This window comes from Peromyscus eremicus, chromosome 15 (genome assembly GCF_949786415.1).
Source record: "Peromyscus eremicus chromosome 15, PerEre_H2_v1, whole genome shotgun sequence".
NCBI lineage: Eukaryota > Metazoa > Chordata > Mammalia > Rodentia > Cricetidae > Peromyscus > Peromyscus eremicus.
Genome location: NC_081431.1, coordinates 2,514,424 through 2,533,367, shown reverse-complemented (window position 1 = coordinate 2,533,367; position 18,944 = coordinate 2,514,424). Strand labels below are relative to the sequence as shown.

General features: G+C 37.2%; 1 protein-coding gene across 2 annotated transcripts in view; it reads right to left on the bottom strand.

Annotated features, from left to right (window-relative positions):
- Positions 1-18,944, bottom strand: part of Syt14 (synaptotagmin 14) — a 161,439-nt gene that overhangs the window by 20,584 nt on the left and 121,911 nt on the right. For both annotated transcript variants that reach the window (XM_059280149.1, XM_059280148.1), the window contains one exon: positions 14,429-14,878. In XM_059280149.1, the coding sequence (XP_059136132.1) occupies positions 14,429-14,878 (450 nt within the window). The remainder of the gene's footprint in view (positions 1-14,428; positions 14,879-18,944) is intronic.

Genomic DNA, 18,944 nt, shown 5'->3' with positions numbered 1-18,944 from the left:
CACCTTATGCTTATGGATCAAGCTCTTATCCAGCACCAGCCTGTTTGCCTGCTGCCATGCTCCCCACCATGATGGTCATGAACTCTAACCCTGAAACTATAAGCTTCAAATAAACTTCTTCTCCTATAATTTGCCTTGGTCATGGTGACTTATCACAGCAACAGAAAAGTAACTAAGACAGAAGTTGGTGTCAGGAGTGGGGACTATGATAGGCCTGATCATGGTGTTTTTGGAGGAATATGGACAATTTTGGGATTTTGACTAGAAAAGTGGTTGAATGCTGTTAGCAGGGGATTAATGGGACATCCTAGTAGGAGCTTGGAAGTCAATACTGTTAAGAGAAATGTAGACTCTGGAGGTCCAATTTAAGAGGTTTCAGAGGGAACAATATTAGCAACTGGGCTAACATTCTTACAATATTTTGGCAAAGAATGTGGCTGCTTTTTTTGCCCTTGTCATGAGAATACATATGCTTGAGGCTAAAATGAAGCATTCTGGACTAATTTGTTGGCAGAGGTGATTTCAAGACGTCTATATAGACTCTGTTGCATGGTCATTAGAAGTCACTCTTATGCAGGTCTACAATGAAAAAGAGCAAGCAGGGCAAAAAGAACATACAAAATGTATAGTTTTAAGGAAAAGGAGCATCAAGAAATTTGATGGAGCCAAGGCCTGTGCTTCAGAAGAGAAGATTAAAGAAAAGGCCTGATGTGAAATGGAATTAAGAGAGTGGCACCCTCAGGGCAAGACTCCACCAAGCTAAGCTTCCAATTTGTAAAAAGGAAATGCCTGAGGAATTTTCTGCAACTAAAAAACACCAACAAATTGAAGTTTATATAAATGTGATTCAAGGAGGGGGCCAGCCTCTATTCCAAGCAGTCAGCCCAAACTGGCAGCATTGGCTATGTGGTTCTGGCTTTAGAATCAAGAAGGATAAAGGAAAGGGGTTATGGAATCTTCTTCTTTGGTTAGGAAAAGCAGCTAAGGCTGGGCACGTGGCAGAGGAGTCCCTGAATGGAGGTCCTGAGAGGTCACTGCATGAAACTGTGAAAGCAAAGTCTGCTTTGTGTTGGAGACTCCAAGATGTTAAAGGTGCCAGAATATTGAGATATCTGCCAAGTAGAGCTGCAGATATAGAGTAGAACTAGCCCACAAGAGAGAAGTGCATTGTATTCAGCAAATCTGGAAGGTTGGAGCCATCTAAGCCCTTCAATATCAGACATAGAACTACAGGACTTGGAGTTTGCCTTACTGGGTTCTGGTCTTGTTTTAGTACAGTATTTCCTCACTATGCCTCCTTTCCTCCCTTTTGGGAATGGTAACATATATTCTGTGCCATTGTATGTTGGAAGTCTGTAATTTGCTTTTACAGGGGGTTACAATTAAGAGATTACCTTGAGCCTCAGAAGAGGCTTTGGACTTTTAAATTGTATTGAGACTGTGAAAAAATATGGGGACTTTAGAAGTTTGACTAAACGTATTTTGCATTATGATATGGAGGCCAGGAGTGGGATGAGTTGGTTTGAATGAGAATGGCCCTATAGGCTCACATATTTGAATACTTGGTCCCCAGTTGGCAGAACTGTTTGGGAAGGATTAGGAACTGTGGCCTTGTTGGAGAAGTTGTGTCACAGGGGCAGGCTTGGAGGCCTCAAAAGCCTCAGAACCTATCAATGTTACCTTATATGGAAAAACAACTTTATAGACCTGATGAGAGATCTTTAAAAGGAGAACGTTTTCAATATTAGAGTGGGCCAGCATAGCACCTTTGTATGAGGCACACTGCTTTTCCTCCCTCCCCTTTGTAAGAGAGAGTCAGGAAACAAAGGCAAGGAGAGAATGAGGTCAAAATGCCATTGCTATTGGCTTGGAAGATGGAGAAAGGGAGCATGAGCCAAGAAATAGGTGGTTTTTAGAAGAAAGAAAAGGAAACACAAAGCAAGGTCCTTTCTTGCCATTTCCAGAAGGAATCTATTCCTGGCTCACAATTTGGGACTAATGTTCAAACTTACAAGGTAAGAAATTTTATGTTTTTCATAATTTGTTAAGGCAGGAATGGGAAAACAATATATAACTCTTTACTATCCAATTTAAAAGACATTGAATAAAGCAATAAATCTAGACATTTGTTAATAAACTTCTAATATATACAGATGTAATTTGTATGATAATAACAGCAAAAATGGAGAAGGAAAATTGATGGGGCACACACTAAGCACATTTTATATACTACTGAAATTAGGTTGGTGCTCACTTGAATTAGATTATTTTAAATTAAGATGTTAATTGTAATTCCCAGAAAATCCACTAAGAAAATAACTTGAAAAACAGAGTAGTAGAAAGGTAAATAAGACAGCATATTAGAAAATACCTAATACAAAATAAATCTGTAATGGAGAAGCAGAGAGACAAGGAGCAAGACACAGAAAACAAATGGTAATATGGCACTTTGGTAAACAGTAACCACACTGAATGTAGATGAACTAAACATCCCAAGCCCAAATCAAGGATTGGCAGAATATATTTCAAACAATAGGTCACAATAACATTACATCTATAAGAGCTCTTTGTTAGATTTAAGGACACAAATGAGGTGACAGTAAAAAATGATTGAAAATAAAGATATATCATGCAAGCATAAACAAAAAAGAGAACCAAAGTGGCTATGCCAGTATCAGCCCAAATACATACTGAGAAAATTTAATATGAAACATCTTATAATGATAAAAATGTCACTTAATGATGTAGCCCCCAAATAAAAGCAATCATTGAAAAACTGAAAAAACATTAGAGCCAATTCTATAGTAACAGTTGAAGCCAACAATGCTTCTTCTTTCTTACAAGAAAAGCAATAAGGCATGAGAAGACCTGAGCATTGTATACCAACTGTGGCTAACAGCTATCTGCAGAACACTGGAGAGACTTCTTTTCAAGTGCATATGGAATGTTTTCTGTGGGCAAATGAGGATAGAGAATTGGTTAGGCAAAAAAAAGAGTCTCAGTTAAATTTTAAGACAATTAAATTAGAAATCATTAACAGAAGGAAACTTGAGAAATTCACAAACATGTAAATTAACTAGCAAATCTGTAAATAACTATAATGGTTCAAAGGTGAAATAAAAAATAAATTCATATTTTGAGACAAATGAAAATGAAAACAAAACATATCATATGAGATGCCGCAAAAACTAGTTCAGAGGTTTATAGCCATGTGTGCCTTTATTAAGAAAGTCAGTTCTCAAATCATCAAAACTCTTTAACAACACAAAACACAACTTAGAAAATGAGTACACTAAGCCCAAAGCATAAGACAAGGATTTAAACAAAGATGGGAGTGAACAACTTTATAGGGACAACAGAGAAAAAAATAACAAAATAAAAACTGATTCTTTGAAAAGGCCAAGAAAACTGACAAACATCTAGCTGGAGTGGCCAAGAAAATAAGGGACAAAATTCCAACTACTACAATCAACTATGAAAAAAAGGGCCATTATTATGGACCTCTAGAAGTAAAAAGGTTAGTAAGAGACTACTACTTGAAATTCAATGAATTAGATGACTTAAATTGCAGAAATTCCTATAAGTGCATAAACTTCTGAAGTGGCTTAAAGGGAACGGAAAAATCTGAATACATGAGTAACAAAACTGAATTACTAAACCATACCAGAGGAAATCCAAATTTCCCAAGAAGCAAACCCCCATTCTAGACTTCACAAATAGCTCTAGCCATTGCAGAGTAAAGGCATTTCCCACAAAGAAACATTCAAATTGTAACACTGCTATAGCTGGTGTGAACTTATCTGAAAATAAGGTCTTTGCAGACTTATGAAGATATGTTTCAAAAGGTCAACATCAAAGAAGTTAGGATCCTGATCCAATATGACTAGCACTCTTGTTGGAAGAGAAAACATACAAAGGCATACAGGGAGAGTGCCATCTGAAGACACAATAAAGACTGGGATGACACATCTACAGGCTAGTGGTCACCAGGGATGCAGCCATTGCCAGCTGACTTCCGATAGAATCAGCACATGCCAGCACCAATTTCAAACTTCTAGAAAGAAAAAGGTTGTTGCTATAAGCTGATTGCATTTTGGTCTTTTGTGACAGCTGCACTAATATATCAGCAAACACTTAAAAATATTAAAAAACAAAACACAAGAGGAGAAAACATTTTCTAGTTCATTCCTTGAAAGTAAAATACCAGAACATGGCAAAGGCATCAGAAGAAAAGCATACTAAACACTTGTATCTTTTATGAGTACCAAAAAAAATCCTTAAAATACTAGCAAGCTGTCACGACAACATAGGATTTATTCAGGAATATAAGGTGAAACTAACAAATAGAAAACAGCAATAGGCCGAGAGACAGCTCAGTTGGTAAAGTACTTGCCTTACAAATGTTATGACCTCATTTTGATCACCAGAACCTACATAAAAAGCCATCATACTAGTATGTGCCTATGATCTCAGTGATGGTAAGATGAGAGGTAGAGATAGGCAAATCTCTCATAGCTTGAGATCCAGCTAGCCTGGCCTATAAAGCAAACTTTCAAACAAACAGGGGTAGCACTTGAGTACCAACACCAGTTGTCCACATGCTCACCACACACACATGCGCACTCCCCCATACAAACACTCAGTAGATTTAATACACCACCACAACAGAACAAAGGACAAAATCTGTATCTCAATAGATACAGACAATGCTTATGACAAAATGCTGTAACAACAGCAATCAGGAACCAAAGGGACCTTCCTCAACTTGTAATGGGCATGTATGAAAACCTCACAGCTAATATTCTTAGTCTTAAAAGAGTGAATGGTTCCCCCCTAAGATCAGGAACAAGACAGGGACATCTGCTCTTACTAATTCTATTCAGCACTGTACTGTAAGACTAGTCAAGGCACTGAATATGAAAAGAAGACAAAAGGTTGCAAAAAATATATAGATATTCTGCCCGAGACCAACCTGGGACCCAGCTGCTGATCCTGCAAAGCCCAACACCTTGGAGGTGTTCGTGAGATTGCCTTACTGATCAACCTGTTCAGCTGAGACCCATTCGGGAGAGGTTTCAGAAATTGGCAGCCTTCAGTCTGAGGAAACAAGATCATCTGAGAAGTTGGTGAGCAAGCAAAACTCGACCTGAGAAGGCAAGAGAGGGAGCCAGCCAGCCACCAAACCAGATCACCAACATCATAAGTCCACCCTACACCGACTAGGGAGGGACAGGTAGGGCCCCATCTCCGGACCAGAAGACTAGGTCTCTAGCCCCTAGGCCCCAGCCATCAGAGCCCCAGGGACCAGGCAGCTACCTTTCCCTGCTCCCTCACCAAAACAAAACAAAACGACAAAAACAAACAAAAAACAAAAACAAACAAACCAAAAACAAAACAAAACAAAAAACAGCCTCTGCAAACCCAACAACCACTGGAGCCATAAGCCCACCCTGCACCCATTGGGAACAACTGCTCCCTGAGACGGAACCCACTAACACTGATTGGACTAAGCTGCTCCCAGAGAAACAGAATCCAACAGCACCAATTCGACCAAGAACTCCTAGTGGACCAAAACTATCAATCAAAACAAGAGAAGCACCTTCAGACACAGACACCGCCTGTACCGAGTAGAGGAAGAGATGAGTAGACACCAGTGCAAAAATACAGGCAACATAAAGACCTATATGACAACATCAGAACCTAGTGATTCTACATCTGAAAGACCTGAACATACCAATGTAGAAGAAGCAGAAGAAATCAATCCTAAAAATGACTTTAAGAAGATGACAGAGGCCCTTAAAGAGGAAATGAAAAACTCCCTTAAAGAGGAGATAAACATTCTCTTAAAGAAATGGAAGAAAAAACAAACAAACAAAAAAATTGGAAGAAATGAAAGAAAGCCAAGAAAAAGTAATTAAACAGATGACGCAGTTCAAGATTTGAAAATTGAAATCAAGACAATAAAGAAGACACAAACTGAGGGAATGCTGGAAATAGAAATTCTGACTAAACGAACAGGAACTACAGATACAAACATAACCAACCGAATGCAAGAGATGAAGCAGAGAATCTCTGACGTTGAAGACACAATAGAGAAAATAGATTCGTCAGTCAAAGAAAACACTAAAGCCAAAAAAGTGGTAACACAAAACGTCCAAGAAATTTGGGACACCATTAAAAAAAAAAATCGAGTCTGGCAATTGTTAGAAGAGTATGGAAGACATTATTTTATTCAAGACTATCTCAAAAGGGGAGTATAAGAAACATTATATTGAAAAGTTCAGATGCTGTTTAACCTTGTTCAAAGGAAACTCTGGGAGTGAAGAGGCTTTGCCTTGTCTCCTTCAAAACACGCCAGGAGGAGCAAGTCAATAAACAGCATTCTTCCATGGCCTTCTCATCTGTTCCTGCCTCCAGGTTCTTGTCTTGAGTTCCTGCCCTGGGTTCCCTTCATTATGGACTGTTACATGGAAGTGTAAGATAAACCCTTTCCTCCCCAAGTTGCTTTTAGTCATGGTATTTTATCACAGCAATAGAAACTCTAACCAAGACAGCCACAAAACAGACTATTTGAAAATTAGTTCTGATTCAAATTTTGTTATATATGTTACTGACAAACAAAATGGCAAAATATGATTCATACATTTATTAAAACATGAATAAAGAAGGATATTTCTGAGAACCGTAATGAAGCTTCATAGGGAATCCTCCAGTTCCCTCAATTATTTCATAAGATGTAATTTAAACAAGTCTTCCTAGAGCACTAAAAGAAGTTGCAAGGAAATGAAAAGCAACTACCTACAGAAGCTTTTTAGTTCATGAAGTGCTGTTCTGGACAAATCTGTTAATATTTTCTTCTCACTTCATGTCATTTCACAGTGTAAGCTCCAGGACAGCCAAGTGGGACTATGAGATAAACACATCCTTGAACACAGGTAATAGGCCACTTGGTATATTTCCCCAAATTTCTGTTCCTAAAGGACCAATGAAATTGGAGATATTATTTGTCAGTTTCTGAAAATTTAGTTCTCATGTCTTTGGTAACACAATCTGTTTAAATAAACCAAATCAAAAGAAAACCTAATCTACTGAACACTGGTTAAAAAATTTTTTCATTGCCACAATGATATCAGCCCCTCTTAACATGTTTTTATTTTTCTCTTCTCAAAATATTCTCAGCTTCTAACTAATGCCATAATTTTAATATTTAAAGTAAATCTAAAATGTAAAAATTTGAAAGTTGCCAAAGGTAATGAAACAGTTAAGACTTTTTTTAAAGTACATATAACCACTTTCCATTCATACCCATCTCAAAATATTCAAGAGTGAATTTCACTACAAGTATTTTAGGTAAAATTATTTTTAGTAAAGGTGATTTTTAATAGTTTAATTGGTTGTAATTTGAGTAGGTAATTCTGGAAAGATACTTTACTCGGTTAGTGAATCTTTAAAGTTTTCTTAATTATGTCATTTGTTTCATATTAAATATTATGATCAGATACAACCAATGTTTTAGGACTCGCAATGACACAATGTAGTCCTGGATACCCAAGAAATAACAGAGAAAAACCATGATATGAGAAAAGGCAGATCCTGTGGAACAAGAACAAACCACAGCTATCCAGCCTTTAGACTCATGGTGTTAAAAAGACAGGCACTCAGGTCCGAACAAAACTGGTGTTAGGTCCTATCTTTATTTTCAACAGATTTAAATAAATACTACATCATGCCACTAGCTGGTGTCTTCTGGGCTCCCAGGTGTTATTTTTTCTAGTGTTGGTATCTTAAATTCACCTTTCCAATGCTTACCTGATATGACCTGGGGGGTGACCCCCCCACCCTCCACCCCCACCCCCCCCCCCAGCTCCTGAGCCTGAATTAATATCATTGTCTTTGTAGCCACAATGTCTGGTTCTGCACAGGGCCGGAAGCCTAGTGAGACAGGAGTTTCAAGGCTGCAGGGTAGGGTGAGCAGCAGAAGGAGAAAGCAGTACTGTACTGACATTATCTTAATTATTCTGAAGAAAAGCATGCTCTCTGGGTCTTTCATTACACTTAGGGTGTTCCTTGCTGAATATTCACTTGAAATTGGACTTTGGACAGATGTAAATGCCATTCTACACAACCTCTGGCTCTTCATGAGTAATGTTAACTGATGCTGAAGGATTTTCCTAAAAATGAAAGACATCTTCACATCTTTTCAATAATTTCATTCATGTGTTTATAAATTCTGCTCATGATCTTGATTTTAGGGATTCTGGGAAATATTTTTAACTACGAGAAACAAATTACTTGAAAGAAAAAACAGGTTCATACACTAAAGTTGTTTCCATTAACATTTCTTGATAACTCAAATCCCCTTTAGGCCAAATTTAGTATTGTTAGATATAATTTAGTATTGTTAGATATAATGACAATACACAACATGCTGAAGACAGACTATCAGGGCAGGTGCTGCATGTACTACTCTGGGTAAACTGAAGCCACAGCATCCATCTCAGAGAGTAAATAAGCTAATATATACATACTTAAAATTGTATCCAGCATATAGAACACAATTTGGGTTAAAGAAAATTAAAGAATTTGCCTTTCTTAGTCTTTTTCTACTACTATAATTTTCAGAAGTGGTGTTTAAGAAAAAATCTACTACAACCAAACCCTAGTTTTGACTGACAATGTCTTAGTATAGCATGAACTGCCCAAGATGCCTCTACTTTGAACTGTGAACTGTGCTGAAAAGGTTTAGTGAGGGAAACAACCTGTTTGAGTATTTTAAAAAAGATATATTTAACAGAGAAACGAGGAGCTTACAGCATTATTGGAAAAGTGGAGGGATTAGCTCTAGATGGTCCTGCAGGAATGGCCCCAGAACATGAAGAAACAGAACCATGTTGCTCTGCTTCCCAAGTAGGTGCTACCATGAACTGAACACACACTAGGGCAGTCATCACCCCTGCTGCTACCACTGAAGCTTAAGAACAGCTACTAGTATGTAGATAGAAAGAAGACAACTTTCCTTGGACTTGCTGGAGGAGTGAGAAGAGGGCACCTGCCTTACTTTTCCTTTGCCAACCATGGACAGATGCATGGTTTAGTTGCAGAATCTGATTAGCATCTAGAACTCTAGGGAATCTCAGACATGAGCCTCCTCCTAAGTTTAGGAAATAAACTAGAAAGAGCTAGGAAGATTGCCCACTGCCAAGCAATCTAATGTGACTGTGACTTTGGGAGAATCACGGTTATACTTGTCTACTTTGCCATCTGCAAAACGGGTATAAATGCTTTGAATATGCAATGTCTTTCATAGGCTTTGTATTAGGGGCTTTGGGTAAGCAAGCAACTGGATCATGAGGACTCTGACCTAATGAATGGATCAATTCCTTGATGGATTTTTATGATGGCTTTACTGGAAGGTGGTAAAAAGAAGGCTGGCTCTAGTTGGAGGAAGTAGGTCACTGGAAGTGGGCAAAGGAAAAATGTTCCCTGACCTTTTTTACTTCTGCATGCTGGCAGCCATGAGGTGAGCAACCTATGCAACATGCTCTTGCCTCATACCTCAATGGAGCCAGATGACTCTGGGTTGAAATATCTGAAACCATTATTCAATGTGGGATGTTCTGTATGGCAAATGTGTTGTTCTGATTGGTTAGTAAATAAAACACTGATTGGCCAGTAGTCAGGCAGGAGGAAGTATAGGTGGGACAAGGAGGAAAAGAATTCTGGGAAGTGGAAGGCTGAGTCAGAGACACTGCCAGCTGCCGCGATGACAAACAGCATGTGAAGATGCCGGTAAGCCATGAGCCACGGGGCAAGGTATAGATGTATAGAAATGGGTTAATTTAAGATATAAGAACAGTTAGCAAGAAGCCTGGTACGGCTATACAGTTTGTAACCAATATAAGTCTCTGTGTTTACTTGGTTGGGTCTGAGCAGCTGTGGGACTGGCAGGTGAGAGAGATTTGTCCTGACTGTGGGCCAGGCAGGAAAACTCTAGCTACAAATGTAAGTTCTTCAGTTGTCTTCTCAGGCACTGTCACCACAAAAGAACTGGAATAGACCTAACAAAGGGTTGTGCTGAGGACATATGAAACACATAATAGAGAAATAAGTTTCTCTTGCAATTTTGAAGCCTTGGTTTTAGTATGGGAAGTCTGATACCTTTCTGACCCTCATTTGTTTTGTTACCTGTGATCTTTTAGGATTTTTTTTAACCCTCAGGCCCTGGTAGAAATCTCCCTTTCAAGATATCTTTGACTTTATATGTATAAAAATGAAGAGAGTATGTGTGCTCTTTGGTAAATCATGATACTATCATTTCAACGACAAGTAAAGGAAGAAGAAGTATCACTATTTAGCTGTCATAGTAAACAAACTATTACTTTCATTCTTGTTTTGGCCAACTTGCCTGATTTGTATCAAGACTTCCCATGTTGTTAACCATCTCAGGTTCACTGATATTCAGTGATAACAGGCTAGAGCTGGGTTATTTAGGAAAGGCTTGGTTATAAAACATAGTATTTAAATAAGATTTAAAAGAGAATGTCCCAAGAGAGTAAATTTTCATGTTATAAAAGCCTAAATCTACTTAAGAACTCCTGATGAGCAAGTTATATGGAACATTAACCTATAGGTAACATTGATCCTTTAAAGTGAAGTAAACAAATATAGAAATATGAAGATACAGCTTTCCTAAACAAATTATATATTTGATTATACGATATCAGGTAATTTTATAATAGAATAAAACCCAAATTCTAGGCCTAAGAAAGAAAATAAAATAATCATTATATTTGCAATGGTTAGCAACACCAGAAAATATTAGGTATAATAAATCGGCATAAAAATGTTAGAATTATTCAAACTAAGTAGGGATACTGTTTAATCACAGGATAGCAACTCCTATTTACAGTAACTATAAAGGTTCCACACTCACTGTTTGTCACACTCAGCATCATCACAACCTTGCAAAGTGCCCAGAATGGGTAGCACGCCCACCTGGACTGCTAACAAGGAGGTAAGGGTGACTTAGCCTTTCCAACGGAGGAACACTGCACACCTAACACCTGTGAATGTGCATTTTCCTTCAATAGATCCAAGAATGGAATAAACACATGGGAAGACTTGCAGGAACATGTGCACGTCCAGTGATAGAAATTTAAATCTTCTTGAAACAAACAGGAAATGTAAAGACTAATTTATTATCTACAATATTCTTATGAACATGATTATTCTTTACCTGGAATAGGCAACAGGCATTTTCCTGGATTATTACAAGTCCTATGGAGTCTATAGCATGAAGAAGACAAAGACTGAACATCTACTAAATTTTTTTCTTTACTTCTAACCTTTAAAAATGAGATTCCCTTTGTACTTTTCTGGCTCATATTTTATAACAAAACAAACATCAAATGTAAATCTAGACCTCAATGCCTTGCTCTAAACACATATAAGCCTGGGAAAGTGATTATTACAGAGTGTCTAAAGGAGGTGGACTCCCTCAAGCTTTAGAAAGTGGAAAAGGTATGGAAAAACTAGAAAACAGTACATGTCCACTGTAAAAATGAAAGTGTAAACACTTAAAATTTATCCCATTTCTGGCTCAATGGATAAAGGCACTTGCCACCAAGGCTGATGACCTGAGTTGGATCCCCAGGACCCATATGGTGAAGGAGAAAATCAAGTCCTGGAAACTGTCCTCTTGACTACCACACAAGCGTTGTGGCACATATGCATCCACCTCACCTACCCACTCATATAAAAATACATACCATTAAATAAACAAATGTAATAAAGTTTATCCCATTTCTGTTCTTATCTAACTTCTTTCATAATGTTAGTAGAATCAGAATATCAGAGACAAACACAGCCTAAAGGTCACTGGTCTAAATCCTTTCATTTTAGTTATCAGAAACTTGATGTTCAAAATACTTTAGAAAGCTTATATAGCTGGTTGAAAAGGAAGTCACATCTTTCAACTTTCAACATATTTTCTATGTGCATTGGTCAAGGAGGCAAACTCAAGCTATAGCCACATCTCAATGCTGTTTTAATCTTTCCAGTAGCAAAAACTATCACAGAGTTATTAAAAAGTCATTTTTGTGTGTCCTGACTCAAGTTCTGAAAAACTATTTATGAAACTAAATACTATGTGTGTATTATGTTAATATCTATGAAATAAACTGTAAACTTTAAGCACATTTTAAAAGTAATTTGTAAGTTCAGGTGCTGGATTAAAACTTCTTTGGTGAAAGGTTAATATTCTTACAATAATAACAATAAACAATGAATGACTAAATATGGAAGTAATCTTTTTTCCCCCACAAATGTACCTCATAAACATGTCTTACAGAATCAAAGACCTCTCTCAAGTAAATTACAATAACAAGAATTCTCCATTTAGCTTATATTAAAAGTAAGCAAAGAGAACATTAGTATTATGGCACATACAGAAAATACATGAGTTCTATCGATACTATATTTTTACATTCAGTATAATAGTGTTATAAGTTGGCCTAAAAACTTAAATGTGCCCAGTTCTAAGATTCTGAAAGGTGGGAAGGGGAAAGCAAGGCTAAAGAGCAATGAGATGCAGCTACTAAATATGACAGGCACACTGGTACCTTCTAAGAGCAGAAGATAGACACCTTTCCATAGATGTACATTGTATGTTTTAGAAGCTACTTACCTAGCACTTTCTTGTAAGTAGCGCTTAGGAACTTACTGTACTGCCTGGCCAAAAATATTATAGAATCCATGACTACAGAGTAAATACACGCAATGAAGGAGACATTTAGTTTGAGCAGAGATAAAACTGTACTATTGTTTATGGCAAAGAATACAATTAATATAGAACTGGGAACAGATGACATCATCAAAGTAATATGAACACATAGTTTTTGATGCCAGTCTTTCTCTTCTCATTTAACTCAGTTATTATATAAGAGCCTGTTCTCCATAGAAAACTACTACTTATCCATACTAGATAGTAAAAAATTTTAAAAACTGGATTAATAATAGCAGAATATTTCATGTTTATAAAAATGTATACCCCTAAAATATTGTCTGCATGGTCCTCCTTTGTTTCTTCTTATAAAGCACTCTTATTTAAAAAGGCATTTACACAGTGAAATACAACTCAACTGTAAAGAAAAATGAAATTATTAAATATGCAGGCCACTGGTAGGAGTCCTATGCTCCAGTGATGGCCCCACATCCATATGCACATGTGAGCAGCACTAACTGGAATTAGTGGGTCATTTAAAAGAAGACATGCAGTTGGGATGGGGATATGTTGAGGGAGACATGGGAGGAAATTGGGGAAATACGATCATATTTTATTGTATAAATGTATGGAATTCTCAAGAACAAAAAATGTTTTAAAAGGCATTTCCCCAAAATTGCTTATTCTAAAATTTTTAAGTGATGTGTTAATTCTGTCAATAAAACTGAAATATTAAACCTACCATCATCTTTTCCTTATAAAAATCCTGCAAGGATCTGGTTGAAGTAGCTTGGCTGCATGGTGAATGGAAGCTGGCAGGTTCAGATATTGCCTGGTATGATGCAATGGGCCAGAGCCCAGGCTTCTGTCTCACATGGTCAAAGCTTAGAAACAACCGTGAAACATCAGACCTCTAATTTAAAATTTAAATCTATTCTAAAGTCTGCATATTTACATTATAAAATGTTTCTTTTCCAATATAACACAGAAAGGAATAAATATAAGTCATAATTTACACTTACCCAAGTCACAGATTTTCTCATACTGAAATAACTATGTGACATAATGCATCTCCCTGGTTTAAATAAACAATGCGGTCATTACTATCCTGTAATCTGCAATGCCTTGTGGGAATTTTGTTAATATATATATATATATATATATATATATATATATATATATATATAAATAAATATATAGTGTATGAATATAATTTGCAAAAAAATTAAAAAGCTTGAGGTCATAATTTTTCACTGAAAAATACTTCAGTCTTTCCTCAAAAAGGATGAAAAGTATAACAAGGACTTTTTTTTTTACTTTTAAATTAATTTTATGGTAGTTCTAGAAAAATAATTCTGTCTTGGGCAGCAGTATACACTCTTTTTAAGATGGGCTAGACAGCTCCTCCTGTGCGTCTAGTTTAACCTGGAAGGAAAAGGGTAACTTCTGTAGTGAGTCTGGACAATGCACAATCAACCATTTAATGCAGTCAACAGGAATGAATGCAAAGACCTGCATGAGAGCATAGAAGGAGAAAACGAAGCACATGGAGTAAATTGACACAAAACAAAAGGGCTCAGATAGATGTGTCTGGTTGCTACGGAAATGACACAGTATGGAAGAAGTGGGGTTGGTTATAGACTTCTGTGGCATGTGCTACATGCCATAAACAGAAACTGTATCCGGGTCATTTGATGAGATACTCACAGAAGGATTGTAAGAAGGTTCCAGTATCACCGGTAATGACATTTTCCCTTGAAGATTCAATTTTGTTAAATAAAAAATCTTTTCCCCCACAATCTTTTCTTTCTTCATACGATGGACACCATACAGTCTAAACCTAACTGCATAGTTTCCGATCATCTCCGATTCAACGTGGTTAAATTTGAATGTTTCTGTGAAGACAGGGCATGGTCCTCTCTGGATGCTGGTTTTGGCTCTCTGTTTCTTTATAGGTAGAAGAACAAGATGTACCTGCCACGAGTTGCCACCTGTCCTGTTATATGTTGGAATGTCTGTGACAGCTGTCACCGTTACCAGAAGCTTCTGTCTTTGTGAGTCATAGTCAAAAGTCACATCCAGTGTGCCATATTTAGCTTCTGGCTCTGGATCAAAAGGTTTAGGAAGCTGTGAGGAAGATCCTTGAGCTGACATGTCCTAAGAAAAGCAAATTTAAATGTTTTTAGTTTTTAACCCTATTACTTAATCTAGCATGTAAATAAATGCCCATTTCTTTTAGAGTATGATATAAAAACAATTTTCATTTGTTGTCATAGAGAAAGCATAAGTATCAGTCAACTAAAGGCCAAAGTTACCTTACTGGGCAGCATAATTTAAGTGGTAAAATACTTCATAATGAAGACATCTTTTGAGTGGAATATTCACTATTACAGTTTTGAAAAAATTGGATGTATATTTGTACAAACTAGAGTTTAATGTGCATATTAATGTCTTTGCTCCTGATGGAGGAGTCTTTAGAGAAGAGCAAAGTTCAATGCTACAGAAAAATGTGGCTCCATTTTCAAGGATGTCTAAGATGATTCCATCTAAAATAGAATATATACAGTAAAACTTAAGTCAGTAGAAAAAGGAAACCTGAATAGAAATGCAAAGGGCTTAAGACATTGTGCATCCAAATAGTCACTCTCCATACTATAGACCATGTTTATCTCAATTCAAAACAGAATTCAAAACAACTGTATTTTTCTCCATATTAATTGCCAATGACATGGCTAAATACACATTTCAAAAACTGAAGAAAGGCTAAAACTACACATGTTACTTATGACATGGTCAGAAACTGAGACTATTTTAACAGCAACTGTCTCAAATTCCTGCTAGTCTGAATTCCTGAGATGTCTGAGGATCTTATCTAGTTACTGACAATGCCTAAACCAGGGTTCTGACCTTGGAGCTAAACACTTTGACCTTTCAAGTACTGAATAAGATATAAGTGACTTTGGATTCAGAGCTACTGTGGCACTGAACAATGCTGACCTTGGTCTTCCTTCTCCTACTAGCTCAAAGGACACCCCACCCAGAAGCACACTGCACCCCAGAGGCTCTCTTGGATGTGCTTATGGTACACCATGGGCAGATGGAGGCACACAGAGCTCCTATGAGAAACATCTATCTCAACCTTGAAATGGAAGTTCTTGCTTTCCATTCTCTCTCCACAAGCAGCCACACAGGTACTATGTGGAATCAGTTTGAACCAAAAGAACAACAGGGCTTGAGGGAATGGTAGATTCACATAAGCAGCTGGCCCTGAATGAGGCCATTATGCAAAGCCTTGCTTATCTGATTGAGTGAAAGAGAAAGAAGCTTCTGAGTTTTTCAGTCAACTTAGCACTATGTTCCAAGCCCTCTGTTAGCTTGGAGTAGAAGGCTCTTCTTTAAGCAGAAAACAAGACAGGAGCCTCTGATACTGTAAGTCTTACACAATCTTTAGTATCACTTGTGGAAAACAGGACAAACTTTTACCGAAGATGTTTTTTAAATTCCTGTGTTTGGTATATGTTGTATGTGTTTGTGTATGCTGCATGTGTTTGATGACTGCTGTATGTGTTTGGTGTATGCTATATAAATTTTCTGTATGCTAAACATGTTTGTCTTAGGTTACATGTGTCTGGTGTATGCACGTGCATGCTGGGATGACCTCCAGTACACACAAATACAGAGAGAGGCCAGAGGAGGATGTTAGACAGAGGCCTGCTCTACCATTCTCCACTTTATCACTTTGAGACAGGGTCCTCCACCAAGCCTAGAGCTTGTCACTTTTTGATTAGGCTGGCTGGCCAGCAAGCCTCAGCAAGCTTCCTTTTTCTGTCCTCAGCAATGTGGTTGCAGGCACATGTAGCCATATATAGCTTTAAGTGGGTGCTAGAAATACAAACCCATTTCATAATTGTTAATTATAGATTACCAATGTATCTTTTGTATTTCAATTTAATGTTTTAAAAATAGTATCATGGTAACAAGGGTTTTTAGAAAAATAAAAACTGTATATTGTCCTAAACAGCTATTTCTAGGTTTTTGTTTTTGTTTTTTTTTCTGACACAGTCTAACAATTCTTAGAAACACAGGTAGAACCTTTACATACTATAGCTACTATTTACATTCTTCAAAGAGGCACTAAGAAAACAATCCTTCCCTTTCAGGGTGTTGGGGCTCCATTAGTTGCAGGAACCCTTCAATAAAGCTAGCTGATGAACCTGTTATATGAATCCTCTGATGCATGATAGATATTACAAGGATATGAAACAAACTTGGAAAAATACAAGTTTTATAGTAGCTTAGGCTATCAGAATTTCCACAACTAAACATTCATGTAATGTATACCTGATGTACTATATGAATTTATAAGAGACACAAGAGTGGGAAAAAACTGTATAGTGTTAACACAGCATGTACATTGCTTCTGAAATACACACAGTTGTGGTTACCTACAGATAAGCAAGCAGCTTGAGAGATACAGGCATAAGTCCTAAGGTAGCAACCTATAAGATATGCCAAAGATCCATGGACTACAAAGACTATGTGATAGAGTAAATGAGTACTAGGCTCACAGAGATGGAAAGCCCATGCTCTGCCATGTATCATCTATAGGTTCTACTTAGGAAATACAGAGGAAAATCCTAACCGTTTCTTTGGTAGCAAGTTTCTCTGATTGGCAAGTTCCAGTGGTGGACAGGTATATTTTCCCCTTTATCTCTCCCACAAACAAGAGTTCACTGCCAGCTGTGGGTACCTCTTTTCAAATCTCAATGCTGGTCCTGGCTTTCAGGTGATAAACAGAACTGCTGATGGGCAGACAGTGAGAAAGATGCATAGGCCCATACAAATCAGTGTGGGCTTGCCACCTAACCTATCTGTTCTGACATCCTATGCCAAGTTGTGTTAACCTACCTTATCTTAATTTGCTTAACTTCTGTTTTGTATCTGAAGTAGATGAAAATATACACACACACACTTAGGCATCTGGTTGTCATTTGAACATTTTACTTTAGTGATTAAGGCTTCTGGGACAGTTTGCCTTGTAGTATGTCCAGATGGCACTACTGCAACAAAGAAACCCTCAAACAACAACTCAGGTCAACAAGAATGTACAGAGTAATGTGGCTGTTACTAACTCACAGGGACCTAGGTTGGAACAGAGCTACCTGCTTCTCTCTGAAACTAGCATTTTTTTTTTAACTTCCTGAAGTAACTGTGAACAATGAATAAGATGACTAGGTGTCAGACACTATTGTGGTCACTGTTATAATCCACAGTCATTGTTAAGTCAGTGGCTACCTATATGGTTTTCAAACACACAAGTTCTCAAATGTGTCTAGGTGATAGCACACAAGAAAACTGGTGGCATCATGACACATTAGGCTTAAAGTATCAATTCAACATTTTACTCTAGGTTAGATACTATACAACAGTACTAAAACTACTAGAAAAGTAGTTATAGTGTTTTTTAAATTATAGGAGAAAACCCCAAACTGAGAAATTCTGTCCACAGCTTAATCACACTGTGTATTAGAAAACTACCTTCATTATTTAGACAGCAGATACAAAGCTATCAGCACAGACCATGTCAGAGTGATAGCATTGGTGGGAGGAGGGAGGGGGAAGCTGTAGAAGCTTGCAATGTAAAACTTGTAAAGAAAGCAAATCCTACAGATAGTTGCTGCATGTGAGGCTTGGGTTACCTTAGTCTTCATCCTAAGAATGAATGAGACAAATTCTTGTATTACAAAAAGGCTTTGAAACTACAATTATTTTGTTGCCATTTTCACATCAGAAAAGTAACAAACAAAAGCAGCTAGCCACACTAAATTTAGGAAACTGTGAAATTTCACCAGTAAAGCTAACCAGCATTTGTTCCTTTCATACACTATGAAATGAAAATACAGTAAGATTTGAAAGGCTTGTGAAACACTGAATAAAATATATTTTTTAAATTTTTATACACGTTTTAATCTGCATGTGTAATAGTTTGAAAGTAGAAAAATGAGCAGATTTGCTTGCTAACTATGAATAATACAGGCACGTCCATTATTATAGGTTACACCAAACTCATCAACAAATAATCGCGACAAATAAAATTCCCGTCAGTCAATGACCTCACAGGAACATGAAATGAGTCAAGTTGCACAATTTTCTGCATGCAAAACTGCATAATTTGTGTTTTTGTTTTCATTTTCCTGTTTTATAATGAGCATAATATTTTCTC